The sequence below is a fragment of the Onychomys torridus genome, chromosome 19 (assembly GCF_903995425.1).
Source record: "Onychomys torridus chromosome 19, mOncTor1.1, whole genome shotgun sequence".
NCBI lineage: Eukaryota > Metazoa > Chordata > Mammalia > Rodentia > Cricetidae > Onychomys > Onychomys torridus.
In genome coordinates, this window is record NC_050461.1 from 53,252,356 (window position 1) to 53,276,066 (window position 23,711).

At 45.5% G+C, this 23,711-nt stretch overlaps 1 protein-coding gene across 1 annotated transcript in view; it reads left to right on the forward strand.

Moving 5' to 3' along the window:
• Positions 1-23,711, forward strand: part of Tulp4 (TUB like protein 4) — a 113,417-nt gene that overhangs the window by 80,738 nt on the left and 8,968 nt on the right. Inside the window, exons 6-11 of the mRNA XM_036168554.1 lie at positions 1,833-1,999; positions 7,735-7,959; positions 8,911-9,145; positions 16,276-16,420; positions 18,992-19,136; positions 20,862-20,955. Coding sequence (XP_036024447.1) covers positions 1,833-1,999; positions 7,735-7,959; positions 8,911-9,145; positions 16,276-16,420; positions 18,992-19,136; positions 20,862-20,955 — 1,011 coding nt within the window. The remainder of the gene's footprint in view (positions 1-1,832; positions 2,000-7,734; positions 7,960-8,910; positions 9,146-16,275; positions 16,421-18,991; positions 19,137-20,861; positions 20,956-23,711) is intronic.

Sequence of the window (23,711 nt, forward strand, 5' to 3'; positions counted from 1 at the left end):
GAAGAGAGAATAGAGGGGTACAGTTATTCATTCACTCACTAAGCGGGGTGTGGCAGATGAGGAGCCTTGGAGACATTGCCATCTTTAACCTTCCTCATCTCAGCTGTCAGGGGCCAGGATCTTGTTGCTGCTTTACTGGGATTTCCTCTAGTTTCGTATGTGCACAATGCTGTCATCCAAAGAAGGTCATTTCAGTCCCATAATAAGAACCAAGGTTTTCTCTAGACACAGTCTGGCATTAGATGTGCAGAACACACTGAATGTGCATATGCCTTTTAGGTTCCCTCTCCTGTTGTAATGAAAATCCTATTAACCAATATATTTACTTGATTTTTTTAATTCCTTTTTGTTTTCTGGTTTGAATTTAATTTATATGAAAAATGCAGTTTATTGATGGTTGTTTGATTTCAGGTGCTTTCAGCCTCTTCTGTTGTGTTTGTAGCTGTTTACCTTAGCCCTGGGTCCTGGTTTCTGCTATGTACTGACTCAGTGAGAAAGCTCCAGGAGGCTGACTTGCCTCAGGGAATGCTCTTTTAGCTTCTCCAGGAGATTAAAAAACTTGAGTGACTACAGAGTGCATTGACTGTAGCATCAGAATCATTTCCATCACACAGGGTTTGATCCCATGTAATCTGGTATAGGTTGGGCACTGAATTCTAGCCCTGGGTTCTGAACTGTATGGTTGTCATGGTGGCTCACTTTCGATGATTTAGTTCAACCTCTCTACAAAGTGAATCTACACTTCAGAGAGCTATGCAGCCAGCTGGTGGTTTTAAGGCACTGAGAGAAGGAAAAGAGCTGTGAATCTTACTAGTATTAATAGGTGTCAGTTAATTTGTTTGTTTACTTATTTGATCAGCAAGCGATAAGTAATTGCTCATACTAGGATAAGATACAGTATCTGCTGGCCATTTGTAGGTAGGCATCTCTTCTCCAGGGTGAAGATGTCTCTACTAATGCTATCCTTTTCACTGCTCTCACATCGTCATGAGTCCACCGAAAGTCAGAGCTCTCCTACATCATGTGCATCCAGTACCTGAAACTTTACAGGCCCAGTGGCACCCAGACATTAATTAGTAGACTTGGGTCTGCCTTGATTCTTTTTTAACTGGAGATTTATAAGTCAACTCTATCACCTGTGGGCATGAAGGATACCAAAGTAGCAAAGCCCTGATAGAACATGCCTCAGCCATAGGTCTTTTCTTATAGGAGAAGTTCGCAATTTGATTTGGGAGTGATGATACTGGAGGTAGATATTTGCCAGCATTTGATTATTTTTGCCTGCAAGTATGTATGCAGGAATCAGATCCCCTAGAATTAGAGTTACAGACAGCTGTGAGCTGTCATGTGGGTGCTGGGAATTGAACCCAGGTCCTCTGGAAGAGCATCCAGTGCTCTTAACCGCTGAGCCATCTCTCCAGCCCACCATTTATTTTTATCTTACATATTTGTGTGTGTGTGTGTGTGTGTGTGTGTGTGTGTGTGTGTGTGTGTGTATACTTTAATAATTCCATCTGCTTTGTAGCCCAGGCCTGCCTTATACCTGTGACCCTTTTGTCTTAGCCTACCAAGTAGCTGGGCTTACAGGCACATGCTACCATACCTGGCTTAGTTATGTTCTAGAGGAACAGCGATCCCCACCCATGTAATAAATACCTGTTTTTAGTAGAGCGTTATTGTCTTGTAAGAGATGTACCTTATGAAAGAAAGAGAAGGAGCGCTGTTGGCTTTGTATAGTAGCTCTGCGTTTGAAGCTACTGAAGACACACAGCCATGTGGCTGTTGAGGAGGGCTGTGTCCTCATGCTAACCAACCCTTTTGTGTGGTTTCAGAGGTGGTGGCCCAGTGGTGTACACAGGGAGACTTACTGGCAGTTGCTGGGATGGAGCAGCAGCCCCAGCTCAGCGAGCTGCCCAATGGTCCTCTTCTGAAGAGTGCCATGGTCAAGTTCTACAATGTTAGAGGGGAGCACATCTTCACGCTGGACACGCTTGTGCAGGTGAGGACACTTGAAAATGCCAGTTGCTATGTTCCATCTTTGGTAAATAGTCATATAAGTTATTGTAGTTACCTTTGGCACCTTTATTTTAATTTTTTTTTCTTTTCTCAATTGATTCATGGCATATAAACCAGGGAAGTTGGGAAGAAAATATCTTTTACCTTTTAATCAAAATGCTTGATTCTATTTTGAAATCAAATGAGTAGAGAGAAAATAGAGGGATCTGCTTCTGATCTGGTCACTAGGCAGGAAAAACCTGAGATGCCTGGATTCTAGTTCTGCACACAAGAGAAACATAGAGACTTAACATACCTCCTGTAAACACGAGAGGCAACCATAGCACAGACCGAACTAACTCTAGGGTAGATCTCCGAGGGCTGTATTAGACTACAGGCTTGTAGACATCGCTGAACTGAAGAGTGAGTGGAAAGCTCATCAGAAACAGAACAGTGCAAGACAAGGCCACAGGAGAGTCTCCATCAGTTCATCTTTCTCATCCTGGTGGGGACAGGTGGGAGTCCCCAGTATGTAGCAGCACAGTTCCCCTGTTTCTGTGAGTTACACTCCTTAGGCCTCATGTAAATGGAATCATAAGGAATGTATCCTTCTTTCTCCTCTAGCTTATTTCACTTAGCACAATGCCCTCAGGGTTCATCTGTGTTACAGTGCACAGGCTGTATCTGCCTGCACTTTTATGGCTTAATAGACTTAATTATGTGACTGTAAGACATTTTGTTGGCCTACTTGTGCATCCACGGACATTTGAGTCCTCCTGTCTTTGGCAGTTGTTTTATTTTGTTTGAGGCAGGGTTTCTCTTTGTAGCCGTGGTTGGCCTAAAACTCAGTATGTAGACAAGGCTGTTCTCGAACTCAGAGACCCGCTGCTTCTGCCTCCGAGTGCTGGCATGAAGTCATAGAGCAGCACACCTGCTGACTGTTGTAAGGGTGCTGCTGTGAACATGGCTGCACAGGTGCCTCTCTGAGACTCTTCGGTAAGTTCTTTGGATATACACCCAGAAGTTCGCTTCTTGGTCACGTGGTAATTTTTAATTTTCTGATGAGCCACCATTTTCCCTTGCAGCTGCTTGTTTATACATCCCACCACCCTTCTAAGAGTCACAGTCTCTCCATGTTCTCACTAGGGTTTGTTCTTTTCTGCAAGTTGTGTTCTTAGGTTTTGTCCTTGGGTAGTAGCTGATACTGGGTATGAGGTGCTATTCTATTGTGGCTGTGATCTGCCTGATACTGTACTGAGTAGCTCACTGGTGACTTATATAAAGACATGTTGGGCTGGAGGGATAGCTCAGCCGTTAAAGACTAGGCTCACGACCAAAAATATAAAGGCATGTCTCTTTAAGTCTTTTGCTCTTTTTTTTAATCAAGCTGTCTTTTGTTTATTTATGATATTTAAAAGTATCTTTTGCTAATATTATATCTGTGTGAGTAAGTAAGCATGTTTGCTTACTTATTAATCCACATATATAGCTGCTGTTTTGAGAGGCTACTGTGTGGCTGGCAGAAGCCTTTAAGTGCCACTGTGTAAGAGCTAAACAAGAAGACGGAATCCAAAACCTTGGAGACCAGCTAAAGAAGATACATGATAATCACAAATGCTCCAGAGTTCTAATGAGAATTGTCTTCCAGATGCTGTGGTAACATGGATAAAAGGAGTACTTTTTCCAGCTCTGTCAGCCCCCTCTCTTACCTCATTCAGTAAACCTTGTGCAATCTGGGACACCCTACAGTTTTCATGGCTGTTTGTAAAGGTGTAGAGCATCCATACTGACGTGGAACCACTTTATGGCAGGCTCCTCTGAAGGTCAGGGTGCCACCCATCAGTGCTTCACCCAGAAACCAAGCCAACCTCACTTAGCTCAAATCTCAGTGGATATTTCTCCTGACCTTCTTCAGCTGTAAGTGCAGCCAGATGTGTGGGTGGAGATGGGAAGTGGGACTAGCAGTCAGACAAGAGCTTAAGTTAGAGGTTGCTGGGCACCTGCACAGAGACCTCTGGAAGTTGAAGTGAAATTGGGTTAGGTGCCAAAGGAGTGGATAGTGAGAGAGCCAAACACAGAACGAAGTGTCTGTGCCTAGAGGGTAGAACATGGCCCTCAGTTAGCAAGCAGCAGCTGCAAAGGAGAGAGACTGTCCTAAAGAACCATTAAGGGAGGTATGTCAGCCTGCAGGACAGCAGGTGAGTGTAGACATGGCAAAGCGGGGTTTGGCGGTTGTAAAGGGGAGTGGTCTCATCATATCATAATGATGGAAGTTAGCCTGTATTTTTTCACTCAGTGTTTGTAGGGTTAAGTATTGGTCTAGATGCTAGAGATGTCACTGCAACAGCCACAATAAAGAGTGAGCAGCAGTGTGTTTCCAGAAGTAGAAGGTGACGAGGTATGCAAAGAAGACAAGGAGTGGGGGATAAAATAAAACAGATGTGAGTGTTGTTTATAAGCAACTAAGAAGACCTTGCAGTTAAAACAAGAATAAGCTGAAACTGATCAAGGGCAGGATGGAAAGTGGGCTTGGGGACAGGGTGCTCAGCCTGGAAGCCGTGCACAGGAAAGCGACTGTAGCAGGCACCATGAGGGTGTTAAGGAAAGGAAGGACAGCTTCTGCCTGATGCCCTGATCAACTGGGAGGTAGATGAAAAGCACAGATGCACATAAGGATGCAGGAGCCCTGGGGAGCAGGAAGCTGAGAGGAAATCCACGTGGAAGCTGGGAGCTTCGAGACAGCCAGTGGTACTCTTCCTCCCCTTCTAGAGTCAGAAGCCCTGGTTCTGGAGTGAGGGTGGGAAAGGTCAGTGTACTGTCGGGTGAAGGCCCTGACGGCATCAGAGGGCAGCAGAGGGCAGCACATGCATACCAAGACAGCACAAGCCTAGCAGCTGGGGTCCCTCCCCCCTACTAAACCCGCTCGTGCCTTCCTGGAGCCCCTTCATTACCTTCCTATCCCAATCCCCTCTCAAAGGTCTGATGGCCAAATAACAGCCACAGCATGGAAGTTTGAGGGTTAATTTTTCCACCTCTGGGGACACATTCAAGTGTGTGCACAGCAGGCAGGTAGAAAAGGATGGGACGTTTTGAGTATTTCTAAATTCATAAGACTTCTGTGCTTAATTGGCTCTTTGTGAATTTGACTTGAGATATACCTCATGATTCTGTCTTAGAGTACCTACATGTCCCACCAGTGTCCTGTTCCCTGGATAGAGAATGTCTTACTCTGCTTTCTCAGCTCAAAGAAGTCTATTCCTAACACCTACTGGATAACATGCTCCTTTAAATCTGCCCAAAAGTTTGTGACCTTCTTTTCCCTGAGCCCTTACAGTGTGGAATGCCTCCAGCATGTATTACTTTACTGTCTTATTTTCTTTGATCCAAGGGCCACATTTTCCTTGATTTTTCTGACTACCCCTGTGATGCCCAGCTTGAAGCAATACCATCTTCCATTACTGTGCAGAAGCATTGCGGCCCTGCGTTCTCCTGCTCCTCTACTCATACTTCTTGGTGGTGCATCCTTGCTTGTATCCCCACCAGCCTGTGGATTCTTTCCTGCCATAAAAACCTAGGTCATTGGCCAGTGCTTCTGTGAAGCCTGTTTCTCCTGTCCTATTATCTTTTCTGTAAACATACTTTATTGTTGTTGTTTCCTCAGTAAAATAGCCTTGACCTAAATGGACTAGGAAGAGAATGGGGTTCATTCCTGACTAAATGGCAGAGAGTTGACTTTCTGAGTGAGGTAGTACACATTCTTAAGGCTGTTTGTTGTATCAGGACACCAGTACTTAGGAGAGGTGACCACTTTTTGGGTTAGGCCAAGAGTTGTAGTTCTCCGGTTTATTAGCTGGAACTAAATTACCTGACCCTCTTGATTTCCCTTTCCTCTGGTTTTAACCGGAACAGAACTGCCTGTGAGGCCATTGAGAGTACTGAGACAATACGTATGAGCACTTAGTGTGACACCAGAGTCAGAGGGGTCTGGAGATGGGCTTCCTTGTTAAAATGGATAGCGATTGAAACTTCGCGTTCAGCTCAAAGTCTGGATTAGTCGTGTAAATTCTTGGTATAAAGAAAGGAGATGTGCGCTTAGGGTAATTTATACCTGACATATAATCGACCATTATACAGAAATAGCTCCACGGGAAGCGGAACCAGCAGGAGAGAGGGTAGGAGTCTGCAGTCCCTGTGATGCTGGTATAACAGATCCGTTCACCTATCAAAAAGGAATGGAAAGTTGCAGGAAAGAAGTCGTATTTCTGCAGTCAGCTCTAGTGTGTCAGGATGTGCAAGCTGAGGACTGGTTCTTATGACTTAAGCGCCAACTTAGGAATGTTATCCTAGGGAGAGGGTGTAAAGGGTCAGCGGGTGTCTTTAAGCCTGAGGGCTGGGGATTTAGTTCAGTCATAGTGTGCTTCCACAGCAAGACTCCAGCACCACCAATAGATAAAGTAGATAAAAGGATAAGTCTGCTGCTGCCAGAGCCTCTGTCCTAATATGTAGCTGCAGAGCTTAATGACCATGTGTGCGCGTGTGCACACACACACACACACATACACACATAGTGTTGGTCTGCTGTGTCAGTGATCCTGCCTTGCTGTGAGGTAACAGGGTTCCTCCTTCAGTGGTCTACCCTCTGTAGAATCATGTCATTGGAAAGAGAAGCCCAGCTTGAAATGTCCTAGAGGCCCTCAGATTTGAGTTCCTGTATTGGAAGCTAGTAAGTGCATGGTCTTTGGTGGGGGAGCTGTGGCCCAGCCTCATGGATACACATACAAGATAAATTATCTTCAGCCTTGCACTTTGCTTTGAAGTTGAAACCAGGATTAGCTGACCCTAGGGGCTACTTTAAGGGATTGTCTTTATGTATTCCTTTTATCTTGATGTTTGTCAGTAAAGTGTTGTGACAATTCTGTCCCTATCTGTCATTCCTATCAAAGACCTAACATCTCCACTTGTGATCTCTGAGACCCCTGGAGACCTCATGAAATTAGCAGTTTCTCTGGATCAGCAAGAACAAACCTTACTGTTTTCTGTCACAGCCCTTCATCCCTTTCTGCCTTGCTCAGCTTATATAACACTCTTACTTAGGTAATACTCTTGAGTTTGAGATTTATTTCAGGACGAGAAGTTTCTAACATATGCATATTTGGATAGCAGCTTGAGTTGCCAGAAAAGATACTCATAAACCCCCTGGAGTCTTCCCTAGGAACTCTGCTCCCAACTCTCCCTTTTCCAAAGAGAAGTCTGCTTGCCATTCCTGGCCCATTGCTGTGCTGCTGGCTGAGAACAGCAATGCCTTAATTCCTGAGCTGTAGCCATAACGTACCATGGTACCATCTTCCCCTGTAATCCTCAGCATTCCTGTTTGGTTCATAGATAAAGAAGGATGGTTAGAGCTGGGGAGTAGCCCCGGATTGCATGACTGGGAGCCCCACAGCCATTGTCGATTTGACCTTTAAGTGCTGTCTCTTAGAAAAATTGATTGAAAGAGGTCATGTGATTTACCTCTTCATACCTTCTAACTCATTGGCACAACACTGGGTAATTTGAGGATCAAGAAGACCAGCACTGTGTTAAGTATGAGTGTGCCCTGAGGCAGTCGTCCCTGCTTTTAGAAGCCAGTTCATACAGAGCTAGTATTCCCTGCTGTGCTTTGAAAAACCAGCATTCTTAAAACTGTCCAATGACTTAATTTTGCTGAAACAAGTTGAACTGCCCCCCTTTTCCCGGCAGCGGCCCATCATCTCCATTTGTTGGGGCCATCGGGACTCCCGGCTGCTTATGGCCTCAGGACCAGCCCTGTACGTGATTCGAGTAGAGCACCGAGTGTCCAGCCTCCAGCTGCTGTGCCAGCAGGCCATCGCCAGCACCCTTCGAGAGGATAAAGACGTCAGCAAGCTGACCTTGCCCCCTCGACTCTGCTCCTACCTGTCCACTGCCTTCATTCCCACCATCAAGGTAGAGTTTTCTTCCTTCCTAGCCTTCTTACCAGAGACTGGAGAGATGCAGGAGGGGAGCAGAGGTAATACAGAGACTTCTGTTTCCTGTTAGACTGCCTGGGGCTGACTGCATGGGCTTGGCAGAAACCAGTGTGTCCTTATGTGTCTGCAGCCTGCCTGGCCTGCCTGCTAGTGCCCATGGGAGGTTTGCTTTATGTGATTGACTTCCTTTCTCATGGCCGGTTGAGTATTGTGTCATCCTGATGATCAAAGGAGCAAACAGTTTATTTAGTATACCTGACAGTGTACCGAGTACTTTATGACGATCTGTTTTGTTTAGTCTTGACTTCAAGCAGACTCTGACATCATTGTTTCCACTTGATAAATCAGGAAACAAGTTCATATAAGGGAACTAACGTGTTGTAAAGCTGGTTATGAGACTAGTCAGGCTTGATCTCCTCCCACTGTACTGAGTGTGACTCCCACATAGTGCAGCTCCCAGCCATCTTTTATACAGACTGTCCCCCAGAAAATGCCTGTATAGAAGCAACGTGCATGTGAAACAGATCTGCCAGTCTCTGCTCACATGAGGTTTCTATGACCTTATACTCTATACCCTGCGACCTTTTCCACATTCTGTCTCTAGATAGACTTGTTGACCACTTTTCTCCTAAGAATCCAGAGTTCTAGAGCCTCATGGTTCTCTTTTCTAAGCTGCCCTACAATATTGCTATGTCAGCAGTTCTCGACTGTGTTATATCAGAAAAAGCAGATGTCTAAGCTGCCACCAGCTGCTGCACTTCACTGTACAGCGTGGGACCCTGGCTTGCTTACTGTTTAGAAGACTCCACAGTTCTGAATCACCATTCTACAGCATGTAGTTGGCCCTGAGTAGCTGAGACAGAAGCCAGTCTGCCCTGTGCTTTCTGGATTCCCAGATGTGCTTTTTCTGCCTGTGTCCCGCCTCCAGCCCCCAATTCCAGACCCCAACAACATGCGAGACTTTGTCAGCTACCCCTCGGCTGGCAATGAGCGGCTGCACTGCACCATGAAACGTACAGAGGATGACCCAGAGGTCGGTGGGCCCTGCTACACACTCTACCTGGAGTACCTGGGAGGACTCGTGCCCATTCTCAAGGGGAGGCGCATTAGCAAGCTGCGGCCAGAGTTTGTCATCATGGACCCGCGGACAGACGGCAAATCAGGTGGGCCCTTGCTGCAGTGACTCTGACCCTTCTTGTGTGGTCGTGGAATGTCACTCTTAAAGGCATGCAGTGAGAAGATCTGTTTCTGAGACATGCTCTTGTACTGGCTATGTGGAACATTCTCAAAGTTACTCCATTTCCTGGTTCCCACCTAAGTGAGCAGTTCTCCAAATGCCCTTGTTGGGAGGTTTTCCCAGCATTCCAGGTGTCTCAGGTTGAGGTAACATCAGCTCCCATTCCAAGCAAAGCTGCTAGGCCTTCTGGCACTGGCTACAGGCTCTCCGCAGTCACTGAGTAAGCATCCATTGAGTACCTCAGCGTAGTGCTGGGGAAGTAGGAAACATTAAGTCCCTGTCTTCCCAGAAGGATGACAGAATTCAGCTTTTCAAGCCTTCAGTCCCCCTTATTGTTTTGCCTCTATTATCTACTATTTGGCTTTCCAGTCAGGTTCTAGTGAAAGTTTCTTACTGATCCGTTAGTTTCCACATGAAACAGCATTCTGTTCTTGTGGAAATTAGACACGTAAAAGATGCCCCTCTGAAGGACCCTAGACTGAGGCCCCCACAGGAAGGGACTGTGGGGTTTTGTACCAGTTAGCTGCCAGCCAAAGGTACGTGCACCTGTGAGTACCTGTAGCTTATAAATCCTGCCGCCTCCCTGTGCACCCTGCCACAGAATGCACAGCATTGACCTCGACGCCCATCACCTGTCAGAGTGTCCTGTTCGTCACTCTCAGGATCCTGCTTGCCCTGGAGGAGGGTGCTGCTCATCTTTATATTGCAAAGTGCCAGCCCTTGAGACAACTTGTTTCCATTAGGTTTGTCTCATTAGTTAATAGTCTCCACTTGCTGTACCCATTCACTATTGCAGCTATTGGACTGGCCTTGACCCCTCATTGTGTCCCTGGAGCTACCATAGCATGTGGGACCAAGGTCTCCCTAGTTCCTAAAGCCACAGCCTTGTTCGCTCCCAACCTCTCTTGGCAGTGCCAGCATTTACATGTCTGCACCAACCAGGTTGGTTAGGCATTATCCCAGCATTCATGGCAGTGTTCTTTACCAGTGTTCCCATATAAAATAAAAAACAAAGCAACAAAAACAAAAACAAAAAAACAGTTTTCAAATGTTGAATGTTCATCATTAGTCCGGATTTTTTATTTGCATCATCAACTAATACCAAGGGTAGAAGGACAAGTAGAAGAATTGAGGGCATGCAGTCAGAAAAGGGGAAGGGAAAGTAGAGAAGTGCACAGAATGGTTTCGGGAGGAGAGTACTGGTTGGAGGGGTGCAGGGCCAGGGGCCTTCACAAGGACCGCTCTTAACAACTTAGGCTGAGACTGAATATTTAGGTCTCTTGGGTAAAGGGCTTGTTTTTCTCCCCCATGTGTCTGAACTCCTCTGCAGAAGAGGCTGCCGCCTCCCAAGGCCAGACTTACCTGCATCCTGACTTACCTGCATCCTGACTTACCTGCATCCAGACTAACCTGCATCCTGACTTACCTGCATCCAGACTTACCTGCATCCAGACTTACCTGCATCCAGACTTACCTGCATCCAGACTAACCTGCATCCAGACTTACCTGCATCCTGACTTACCTGCATCCAGACTTACCTGCATCCAGACTAACCTGCATCAGACTTACCTGCATCAGACTTACCTGCCTGGTGCCTGGTTTTCCTTGGTCATACCGCCAGCTCACTCTGAGTACAGACTGCTCAGTTGCTAACACTTCTTTGAGAAATGAAGTATTTTGTCTTAATAATTTGCTAATTATAAGTTATAAAGTGAATACACAAACACCAAGTCAGTGCCCACTTTCTGAGGCACTTGAGCCCTGTGAACCCTGCTAGAGCACAGGACAATTTAAGGACTTGACAAGTTCGTCAAATTCAGACACCTCATGACAGAAATAGAAACTGTGTCACAAGGCACAGTCTGACTAATTGGCAACTAATGGGATATATAAAGGAGCTCAGAGGATGGAGGGGATTTGTAACTTTGAAAAGCCGGGACTGTCTCCTCATGAGAAGCTAGTTAACCCAGGACTCCACAGCATCATTTCTCAAGATGTGATCCTTGGACCACCGCTGTTGAAAGCACCTTACATTAACTGATGAGGTCAGCTTGGGACCTGGGTTCCTTGCGAGATTTTTTTATGCACTTAACTTTATGATTTACTCTAGGAATGTTCAAGTGTCTTGGCAATTAGAATTACCATCCCATTCCAAGCAAAGCTGCTAGAATAGGCCTTCTGGCACTGGCTACAGGCTCTCCGCAGCCACTGAGTAAGCGTCCATTGAGTACCTCAGTGTAGTGCGGGGAAAGAAGTAGGAAATTGAGCTGGGTTTATACATTGCTTGCCCAGCACACACAAAACCCTGAGTTCAGTGCTCCTATAAACCAGGCATGGTGTGACGTAATCCTCACATTTCCGAATTGAAAGTAGGAGGATCCGAAGAGCAGAGTCATCCTCATATGTGCAGCAAGTTCAAGGTCATCCTGGGATATATGAGACTCTGTCTCGTGTGTGTGTGTGTGTGTGTGTCTAGTGTGTGTGACTAGTGTGTATTTTTATACTGTGTAATATGTGTCCCAGAAAATTTTTTAGTGAAAATCCAGAAATTTGGAGAGGCTAGGAAGGTAGCCCAGTCAATAAAACCTGAATTTGATCTATCAGAAATAAACACACACACACACACACACACACACACACACACACACACATGCACGCACGCACGCACGCACAGAGCCAGGTATGGTCAAGCATACTGGTAGGCCTAGTGATAGGGTAGCAGAGACAGGCCGATCCCTGAAGCTTACTGGCTAGCCAGTCTTGCCTGTTTAGTGAGTTTCAGGCTTCCACACACCCTTGTGCACATGTACTTGCACACACATACTGTTCACAAATTGTCAAAAAGAGGCCAAGTGGTGGTGGTGCACGCCTTTGATCCCAGCATTTGGGAGGCAGAGGCAGGCGGATCTCTGAGTTCGAGGCCAGCCTGGGCTACAGAGCGAGATCCAGGAAAGGCACAAAGCTACACAGAGAAACCCTGTCTCAAAAAACAAAACAAAAAGTTTTCAAAAAGAGATCTTTGGGGGCAGGAGATACTGGGGATAAACCCTTAGCCTTGCATCTGCTACACTTGTGGTCCACTTCTGAGAGTTCCAAAGAGATAATTAAGGTTAAATTAGTTACTACGTTAGTGAATTGTGTCCTCATGAGAAGAGGGAGAGAGTTACCGGCAAATAGCTCAGCAAGTGAGGACGCCTGCTGCCGAGCCGGACAACCTGAGGCAGACTCTGTGGACCTACATGGTGGAAAAGAGAACTGACTCCCCGTATTCCCTCCACAGGCACAGCATGACATGCACATGCCCACACACACACAACGTAAATGTAATTCTTATCCTCATAGTGAAATGTTTCATTGAGGCTTGCTCAGTAATTGAGTAAAACCAAAACTTATTATAAGCCACAGTCATCCTAGCGTGGCCCCTGCTGTATATATAGCCTCCATGGTTCTGTAGGTTGCAGTCTGATTGTTCTTTGCTTTACATCTAGAATCCACTTTTGAGTGAGTACATACCATGTTTGTCCTTCTGAGTCTGGGTTACCTCACTCAGGATGATTTTTTTCTAGTTCCATCCATTTGCCTGCAAACCTCATGATGTCATTGTTTTTCTCTGCTGAGTAGTACTCCATTGTGTATATGTACCACATTTTCTTAATCCATTCTTCAGTTGAAGGGCATCTAGGTTGTTTCCAGGTTCTGGCTATTACGAATAGTGCTGCTATGAACATAGTTGAGCATGTATCTTTGTGGTATGACTTAGCATTCCTTGGGTATATGCCCAAGAGTGGTATGGCTGGGTCTTGAGGTAGTTCGATTCCCAATTTTCTTCAGGTTATCCTTAATCTCCAAGGTGTCTGGGTAATTCCAGTTAAATTAGATACAGATACATAGAAAGAAAGAAAGCTTGGAAAACAATAGGTTTCCCTGTGGCTTTTAAAAATGTCATTAGTCTTGTCTGCCCCTCCCCCCTCACTTCCCCTCTTTTTTACCTGAAAACTCCCTTCCCCTGCTAAGGCCCCCCAATTCTTTAAAATAGGTTTTGGAGAAGGTTCTTTTGGGGGCGTACACATGTGTGCTCATGCATGTGGAAACCAGAGGTGTCCTTCAGGAGCCATTCACCTTGGTTTTTGAAAAAAACCTTCTCCCACTGGGATACGATGCTTGCCAATTAGACCAGATTTATCTGGCCAGTGAACCCTAGGGATCTTCCCGTCTCTGCCTTCCCAGGGCTGGGAGTACACACGTAACCCCATGCCTGGCCTGTTACATTGGTGCTGGGGGCCAGACTTAGGGCTCATGTTTGCGAGGTTAACACTTTATTAACTGGGCTGTCTCCCCAGACACCTAATTCAGGTTATATATTTGAATTGTCTTTGGTTCCTCAAAGACCCAGCTCAACTTTTTACACGATGAATTAATACCACAGAATTTCTGGAAGTATGCAGTTTGACCTTCTGCCACCCTTGCCTTTCTTCCCATTGAGCTAAGACAGTGCAGGGCGTTCTAGCTGTGACGCCAGACGTCAAGGAGGCAGTGTCTTCTCGGGTGTGGCCACGACCGTCTGCAGCATGACTCAGCCTGTGCACCAAAAGCAGCTTCCCGGTCACCCACCTCACAGATCCTTCCTTATCCTTCCTGGAAGTCTTCCCCAAATCCCATAGCAGGTGTGGCAGACAGAGTTCTGCCTGTGTGGCCCCTACTAGCTGGGGAGACGGGTGGTTCATAAGTAGTTATGAGCAAAAGAGAAGTAAAGAAATACTGACAGGAAGAGGATGGTGGAGTGAGTGGTGTGATCGATTTCCCGAAGTGTAGTTCACGCACGCACGCACGCACGCACGCACGCACACACGCACGCACATCCTGAGCTTGCCTCTGGTTTGAGTCATGACTAAGCTTCCTTTGGTCCACTGACTCAAATGTTAAATCCTAGAAAGCACTGTTCATTGTATGTGGACTAAACCTTTTTATGTGCTCAAACTCTGACACAGCACTGTGGCTTGCTAGATACAATGTGCCTGTGCTTTGGTAAATAGCTTTAAAATGGGGTGACAAGAGCCATGTACCAGGTACCAGCCTCTTTTCTAGTTGCAGGCAAAGCTCCTTCTGTACAAAAAGGCTCCTAACTACCTGTTAACCACCATCTACTCAGAAATCAGTGACAAGCTTGAATTAACAAACTCATCCTTTGAAATGTCAACATCTGTTTTAAATGTTGGGATCACGTCTTATTCATGTTTGAATGTTGCAATTGGATTACTTGGTGAGGTTCTTCAGAGCATGAAATTTTGTCAGCACAGCAAATTTTGAAGAATGGGGTACTAACATTAAGTGGGGGAGTGTGAGTGGGACTGGGGGTTGGGCGGTAAAAAGAAGGAATATGAGAGTATGGGGTGGTGGGGTCAGCAAGAGACTTGTGGTGGTGTGATGTCTACTCACAGTTGGATGTTTGGTCCACTCCGCTGCACTTTCTCTTGCCCTCTATTTCGGACCTCTAATGTTCCTTCTGCTGGCCAACCAGCAAAATTACCAGGAGTGGTTTCCATATGAAGTACCCATAGAGCAACCCAAAACTACCACTGAACGTCCTCACTGCCCAGAGTCTCCCTTCCAATTCTCTGATGGAGTCAGCTGTACTAGGTACAGGCCCCAGACAGCAGTTCCAGAATTGCCATTCTAGACAAATCATGCCAGAGACCTTGGCATGGAACCAACTCGGCAAGATGGTAGTTCCTATAGACCTGGATTGGTCGGGCCTTCCCAAGTCAGAGGCGGGTTCCAGGAAGTCTGTGAACAAGTCCTCAGCCTGGTTTTCTAGTCTAGTTGAAAATTTACACAAGCCTAGGTAGGTAGTGACTGAGTGTTCTGAGGCTCAATAGTAAAATTGTTATTTTCAGCTTTTGGCATAATGAATAGTTTTATATATTTTTTATATTTATATATATATTTTATATATTTATATATTGCCTGCTTCTGCTTGGAAAAGAGCATAAAAATGTAAAAAGAAAAGGACGGCTTCCTTCTATTTTCACCTCTGACCTAATGTGGGAGCCAATAAAGTCATCTGTCCTATATAGCAGTAAGAGTTGCTCACTGTAAGTGAGTATTGCAACACTAGGGTATGTATCCTGACTGCTCGGGAAGTCAGGCTGTACCTGGAGCTGCAATGGGACAGCTCCAGCAGCTGCAGCTGAGATGGGACAGCTCAGCTCTGGAGGGAAAGGTGCCCTGACTGTTTGAGGAGTCAGGCTGTACCTGGAGCTGAGAGGGATGCTCTCCCCGCAGGATACAGCAATCCTGCTCCTCTCCTGGAGAGCCTCTACACCTGAGCTTTGCTCAGCCCCTTAGAGGCCTTCCCAGCCGAGCTCCACTTCTTCTCCAGCCTAAGATGTTGCTTCTTTTGCTTCACTCTGCTAAAGGAAATCCCCTGCAGAAATGTAGCAGTCTCCTCCTGCTCCAGAAAAGTTGTTAATTTTTCTGCTCCCCCTTGCTCAAGTCCCTCGAAGGCAACATCTCCGCAAGATTTTTTTTTCTGCTCCCAAGGACGTCTTATCAAGGTTCTTCTTCTCTGAGCTGGTGAATGAAGATCTTCACCCAAGACTCTTTGGAGAAAGATTTATTTGGGAAGGAGGAGTCCAGGAGAGTGGCTGCCTCTACCAGGGTGGGAAAGCACAGCCCACAACCGACCAGGCAGGGTGGTTTATGTAGGATTTCTTAGGGGCAGAGTTTCTCCAGGGAGATTTTCTGTTCAGGGATTGGTTAGTTTCATTGGTCGGGGCGGAGATGGCTCTGATCTCAGAGCCAAACTGTGTTTCTTTCATTGGCCTTTTCATCTTTTTGGCTCTAAGTCTAGGGCAAGGGAACATTTCTTTCACTGGCTCTGATTCTAGGGACAAAGTGTGTTTCTTTGGCACTGGTTTCAGAGTCGGGGCATGTTTCTTTGGTTCAGAGTTCAGGGATAAAGTGTTTCTTTCACTGACTCTGGGTTCCAGGGTCAGGGTGGTTTCTTTCGCTGGCCCCTTTTTCCTACCTTTAGACCTGATGGTTGGTTTCTTACAGATGAGATCTATGGGAACAGCTTGATTTCTACCGTGATTGACAGCTGTAACTGCTCAGACTCCAGCGACATTGAACTGAGTGATGACTGGGCTGCCAAGAAGTCTCCCAAAATTTCCAGAGCTAGCAAATCGCCCAAACTTCCAAGGTAACAGGCTTCCCTTGTTGTGCCTCCAACATGACATGACATTGTTTGTTCTAGAGACAGAGTCGCATTGAAGCTGACTAGAGTGAGGATTCCCAGCTATCTTAGGTCTAGGTGGATGCTCAGTTCTAGAACCTGTTCTGCTCAAATAAATGTGACATCATGGAGAAGAAGAGGAAGGAAAGGAAGTTCACACGTGCACAGCAGCAAGGTCAACTCCTCTTTTGTTTCCTCACCACTTTTCATTCTGGAAGATTCTACCTGGGATAATTACAGCTTTCCTTTCATTCCTTCCCGCCTTTCTTTATCCTCTGGGACAGAAAGGAGGTATGCTAAGGCCTCAAGATGAGCTTCACTAGGGCCAGCAGTGAGGCTGGGACCCAGAGCAGCCGTTGCTTCCCAGCTTGCTTGTTTTCCCTTCTGGTTTCAGAAAAGCAAACAGTAGTTTAGAGCAGACGTGTTGTATTGAAGAGAATGCTGAGTTCTGTGCCTATAACACTGTCTGAGGCAGAAGGGCTGGTGTCACCACCTGGGAGAGCACGGTCTTCCTCCTGTTGCTGTCAGGGCTGTGTGACTAGACAAGACTTAGCTGTGGGCAGAAATGGACAGACTCTTGCTTACAGTTCTGTGACAGCATGTGACATCAGGGTGTAACTTACATCCCCCTTATGCATGCTCATCTTTTAGACATTTGGGTCACTGGACAGTGGTGCACCGGTGTGTCTCCACCAGTTCTGGATAAAGAACATGCCCATTATCCTGGAAGGTCTTCTGTGCTTCTTGCATTCAGTACGACTTCTGTTGCTATAGATTATTATTTTATATTGTTGAATTTCATATGAATATGGGTGCTGTTTATTTAGCTTTTTTTCCCTCAACACAGTATCATGGATATATCAGTGGTTTGCCTTTTTATTTTAAATCACTTTGTGAGATTATTCAATTAAAAACAAACATGTTACTACGTGCTTATATACTTTACCAATCAATGGATATTTGATAGTCCCTAGTTTAGAACTGTGATGAATAAATCCATTATAAACATTTTGTGAAAATCTTATGGGAGATATTGCACTTATTTCTCTTGCATATATTCTTATGAAAGGAGTTACAGGGTCATGAGTTAAAAATACATTTTAAACTTTGGTGGAAACTGTCAAGGAGCATTTCAAGGTGACTGTACCAAATTAAATTTCTACAGCAGGATATAAGAATTCCAGCAGATTCCATTCTTACTTCCAGCTCCATTGTCATGTTAGGAAAGTTTTACCCATTCTGATGATGTGTAGTGGTGTCTAACATCCAGGTTCGATCCTGGTCCAGGGAATGATGATGCTGAGCTGAGCACTTGTCCTGAGTGTGTTAGCTATCTTTGGCGAAGTGTGTTTGACCTCCTCCTTCATTCTTCATTGGGTTGTTTATTGACTTGTAACAGAGAGGACTCTGTGGCAGCTACACATTTCCTAGATAGTCCAATGTGTGAGGTCCTTTGGTAATCAGTGCCTCTTGTGTTGCATTTAAGAAATCTCTGTCCATCCTAAGACCATGAGCATCCTTCCTGCAGCCGTAAAATTACAGTTTCACATGAAAATCTCAACTCTGCTTTGTAGCCAAACTAATGTTTGAATATAACATAAATGAAGAGTATACAATTATTTTTACTATCCAGCTCCTCCAGTAATGTGATTCATTGTTTTGGTTTTTTCGTCTAAGGTTTGTTTAAACTGCATATAAAATTATGAACTTGTAGTAAGTATTGTGTTTGGCTTTTTCCACTACCGAAGCAGAGAGTCATTTACCACACATTTGGTCTATAAATATCCTTTAAAGGTTCTACCAACTCTGTGATTGGTTTTTCCTTTCTTATTCTTTTCCACTTGGAGCTCCTTCTCCACAGCAGCTAAGCTAATAATCTTAGCACACAACTCAGTCCTCCATCTTCCCATCTCTCTGGAGTCTAAAGTTTCTTACCAGGTTTGCAACAGCATACATCTGGTGCTCGTGCACTTTCTGCATACGACATTGTAGACCTTAGCAGAGTTGTTTCATAGCACCATTTTCAGGGGTAGTAAACAGGGGAGTAGAGATAGAACATGGAATCAGAGGCAGCAGAAAAGCTTGCATTCAGTTATTTGGCTTAAATATTATAAGTGACAGTGTTAAATAATCTGCTGAAATCCAAACTGACATAGAAGGGGTTTTATTTATAGATCACAGTGGCCTTAGAGTGAGAAACAATCTTCCTCCTGCTGTTTTCCCAGGGCTGATTCTGCAAACCTGTGACAGAAAGCATGTGGACTTTTAAGTCAATGCTGCAAGTCAGTAGGTAGAATGTTCATTCTCTAGGCTCTTACAGATGAATTACTTGGTCTGATCTCCATGTTTTTAAACTCTGTATATATTACTTAGTGTTTAATTGGCATTCTTTCCTAAATCAAAAGCAAGATCACTTTGTGAAATTAGGGACTTAAGCATTGAGAGCCAACATCTATGATCTATCATCATTCATCTATGAGAGAAAGAGGAGCCCTGGATCCACATGCATGTCTCACCCATCTGGCTTTGTCTTCACAGGATCAGCATTGAGGCCCGCAAGTCACCCAAGCTGCCCCGGGCTGCTCAAGAGATTTCTCGATCTCCCCGATTGCCCATGCGCAAGCCCTCCATGGGCTCACCCAGCCTGACTCGGAGAGAGTTTCCTTTTGAGGACATCACTCAGGTAGACATGCATAGCTGACAGTGGAGCCTCCATGCTGTCTATACCATCGGGCTACCTGGAAGCAACTCTGTCCACCTTCCCAACGTAGCCGCCTTGTCCATTGCTACACCTGCATGCACACTGTGTGGTTCTGTTCCATGTACCTCCCTGTTGCTGGAATCTTCCTCCCAGGGAGCTCTAAGGACTGTTTCCTTCTTCACTTCTGCCTCCTGCTCCTGCCATGACACCTCAGTTCTAGGAAGGGAACACTGGCCATAGCCCCCACAATCTGTCCTGCCTCCTCAGCCTCTGTGCCCTGTGCCTGTGTTATGACTAAGTCACCTTCTCCATCCCCTCCTCATTTTTGCCCCCACTTCCAGCCCTGACTCAGTTCGTACCTTCTCAGTGAAGGCCTTTGCCCTGGCCCGGCCATCACACGCGGTGCCTAAACCCCTTCTGGTGTTCCTCACACACTGCTTGTGCACACACCAGGGACAGCCTAATTATCCGTCATCAGGTCCTAAGTCCCCCAGGAGCTGTCTCCTTCACATCTCTGTCTTAGCCACACCCACCTTGAGCATAGCAGTGACTTTTCAAAGTGTTTTTCATTGACTTGATGAAACTAAAGGATAACTGGGAGCTTTAGAGACATGAAGGTTTCAATTCAGCTACATCTGTAGAATCTATCAATGATAAGAAGCAATGAACAAAATTGTATCCCAATCACTTTGGTGGCCTTTTCACCTTTCAAATTTTACTTATTTTAGGTTATGTTCTTCTTATTCCACATTATGTGGTTATTACTTTGGTATTTCATTCATTCATTCATTCATTCGTTTGTTTGTTTTAGATATAGCTAGCAGTCCAGACTGCTCTGGAACTCAGTATACTCCTATCTCAGCCTCCCAGTGCTGAGATTATCGTCCTCCACACCTGTTTTGTTGTTTGTTTTTAACTTATGCCTGAGTTGAGGCCATGCTGTTTCATCCAGGCTGGTCTCGGATTCCCACTTCATCCTCCTCACTAGTGAACTACAGACATACATCACTACTCTGAACTTCGTTGGCCTTTTTGGGAAACAGGGTCTCCTCTAGCCTAGGGTGGCCTCAAACTTGCCATGTAGGCAAGGATGACCTTGAACTTCTGATCCTCCCAGCTTAACCTCCAAAGTGCTAGGATTACAGGCTTGTATCACCAGGTCCAGTTTGTACAGTGTTGGAGATCATGCTGGGTGGACATTCCGCAAACTGACCACACCCCCAGCCCTTTAATAACCTCTCTAAAGTTATATCCATTTATGTGTGTATATGTGCTTGTATGTGTTTATGTGCGTCAGGTGCATACATGGCGCCCTCTGAGGCCAGATCTCCTGGAACTGGAGTTACAGGTGGTTGTGAGCCACCTGATGTGGGTGCTGGGAATGGAACCCCTGTCCTCTGCGAGAGCAGCACATGCTCGTAACTGCTGAGCCATCTCTCTAGCTGCTAACGACCGACCCTTTAAACTGAAGACACGGCCGCGCTGGGACAGAGCAAGCACTCCCAGCTCAGTGTACCACCACTGGGACCTGGGAGCCCATGGTGCTCTGGTTAGTCTCTGATCTTAAAAGGGACAGAAGTTGGCGATTGATGTTTCTGGCAGTGCTTACTTACAGCGCTTTACATGTTAGTGCTCACACTAAGTGAACAGCAGTCAAGGTCAAAACAGACTGAGACTCTTTGCTTTTCTCCCCTCTTCTCCCCACAGCACAACTATCTTGCTCAGGTCACATCTAATATCTGGGGAACCAAATTTAAGATTGTGGGCTTGGCCGCGTTCCTGCCAACCAACCTCGGTGCAGGTAAAGACTCGTTCCATTTTCTTATTGTCCCATTCAGAAATCAGAAGAAAAGCTACAGTTTCAACCGTGACAGCTTAACTTAGAAAATGAGCTCTTAAGACACTGTGGGGTTGGTGTGTCTGTCCCCTGACTCCAGGCACGATGATGTCAGGAAAACAGACCTCTACCCATTGGCTTTTGTCCCTGGCTCTCTGACCCCCATTAGCTCTGCGTTTTGAAACTAGTAAAAGGAGGAGAGCGCTAGAAGATTTCTAGCGTATGGCCATCGTGAGCAGATTCAGGGTCCGGCGTCCAGGTTCTTGAATCACAAGGAACTTCTAGAGAGAAGAAAGATGGGCATTAAAGACCAAGAAGTTAGCTGGCTGTTAAGAATGTGGTTCTTAGCAGTACGTGTCTTTAAATCTCGTTTTTCCTCATCTGATAAACATCCTGCCCATGACAGGTTTGAGACACAGAAGGAAATCTATGCAAGGGAAGTGGAGCCTGGGCCACAGCCCAGGCTGTGGTCTTCATTGGCATCCCTGGGACTCAAGGTAAAGCTCGCTGCCTTTACCTTGGGGGCAGGGAAGATGTGGAAGTGCTGGAGGAGCCTTTCCATGGCAGCTCCCTCTGCTTGCTGGGCTTCAGAGGCACAGCCTGCTGCTGTCCCTGCCCAGCCCAGCACCTTCCTGCGTTGTCTTCCCTCCTTGCCCACATGTCTCTCGGTGAGGCCAGGTCCGCCTCGGCCCTTCATCCTGTGTGGACTCTGCAACCGAGTGGAAATTGTTCTTCACGGATTCTGCCTATAGACTCATACCCTGTGCAGACCTGTGCTGTGAGTGACTCTTGAAAACCAAGCGTTACAAGTCCACTTGGGGTGGAGTGCAGCAGTAGAGCACGTGCCTAGCATGCTTAAGATCTTGGTTTGATCCCTCACACTGTTGCCCTCCCCCAGATCAAAGGACCTGTGTGGGCACCTACAGATGGTTATTTAAATAACACTTGTTTAGATTTTTCATTTTCAAGGTTTTTACTTCAAATAAAATTAAAGCAAATAACATAAAATTGAATCGGATTTAGTCCTTAGCCTCACAAAAAAAATGTTAAATAAGGCTTGCTCTGTATAGTGTGAAGAAATGAGGTAGCAGTATGCACATGGGTTTATGCAGTAAATGTTAAGTTTTAGTGCATGAACAATGGATCCTTCCTTTTTCTTTACCCATTTTCTTCCACAGCACACTCTCCTGCCTACAAAGGAAATTTCTCACAATATTTCAGGAACCTGAAAACTCTCAGATGACCACCAACATACTCAGTTACTCACCTGTGTCCTACTAATTTGTTTAATGTCATTACCTTCATCTTAGTAAGAGGAGAACTTAGCCTTCCTGAGTAAAGATAGGAGAAAGAACTGAGATGAAAAGTTACTGATTTCTTACATTCTGCTCTTCTCCCATGGTAACTAGAGCCACAGTTAAGACAGGAGCAGTGCGTGTCTTTGGGGCCACGCTGTTCCCGTGTGAAGTAGTAGAGTGTCAAGACAAAAGCTTCACTGTTCTAAGCATTTACTTTTTTAAAAAAAAAAAATTTATGTGCATTGGTGTTTTGCCTACATGTATGTATGTCTGTGAGGGTGTCGGATCCCCTGGAACTGGAGTTACAAACAGTTGTGGGTTGCCATGTGGGTGCTGGGAATTGAACTTGGGTCTTCTGGAAGAAAAGCCAGTGCTCGTAATTGCTAAGCCTTCTCTCCAGCCCCTTAATTGTTGGCTTTTTAAAAATGAACATTTGGTCCTTATAGTTGCTGTTGCCAAGCTTAAAGAATTCTTCACTTGATTGTATTACAGAAGTCAACTTTGGATTCAAGAAAGTATACTGTTCATGTTGCACTGTTCACTTTTTCAAACATAATATATAATGTGTTTAGGAAATGAGTATTCCCTATACTTAATAATTTGTTCCCTTCGATTAGAACAGACTTAGCCCATAACAAGTGTATGAGAGACTGAGGGGAGAGGAGAAAACTCAGTATAAAATTTATTGAAGGAGAAGGCAGCAAGATGTCCGGCTCAGCCCCACCCCCTTCGCCACCATCCTCCTCTTCCCCCGCGTCTGAGGTGGCCTCACTCTGAGCTCTCCCGCCTTCTTGTTGAACGGGCATCCTCACTCTAGGGTGAGAAGCCACACAGCTCCAGGGGCATGTCCCACATGAACGTGATCTATTGGCTGGTGGTCCCGGAAGCTCACTGCTGTGCCTGCGCCTGCTCACGCTTGTCACCCTAGTCCTCGTGAAGGCCTGGGACCATGGGGTGTCTGTGACTAATCCATGAACTTGCTTTAGTTTTCATTTTTCACATAACTTAAGAGCTATATAAAAGCTATATTAAAGGGGGACATAAAGTAAAACTAGTAATAAAGCTTCCCATCATTACTGCACTCTGCCTGGTTTTTCTCCCCTGGAGGCAAGTGATGTCTGTAACCATTCCTTAATTTAAAAAAAAAAAAAAAAAATGTTCATGGGAGCTGGAGAGATGGATCAGAGGTTAAGAGCACTGACTGTACTTCCAGGGTCCTGAAACCTGAATTCCCAGCAACCATGTGGTAGCTCACAACCATCTGTAATGAGATCTGGTGCCCTCTTCTGGCTTACAGGCAGAACACTGTGTACATAATAAATAAATCTTTTAAAAAAAAATAAAAATTAAAAAAAAAACTGTTGTTTACTGATCTAATAAAGCATAGCTCTTTTGCACTAACTCAGAACAATGTGGAACTTT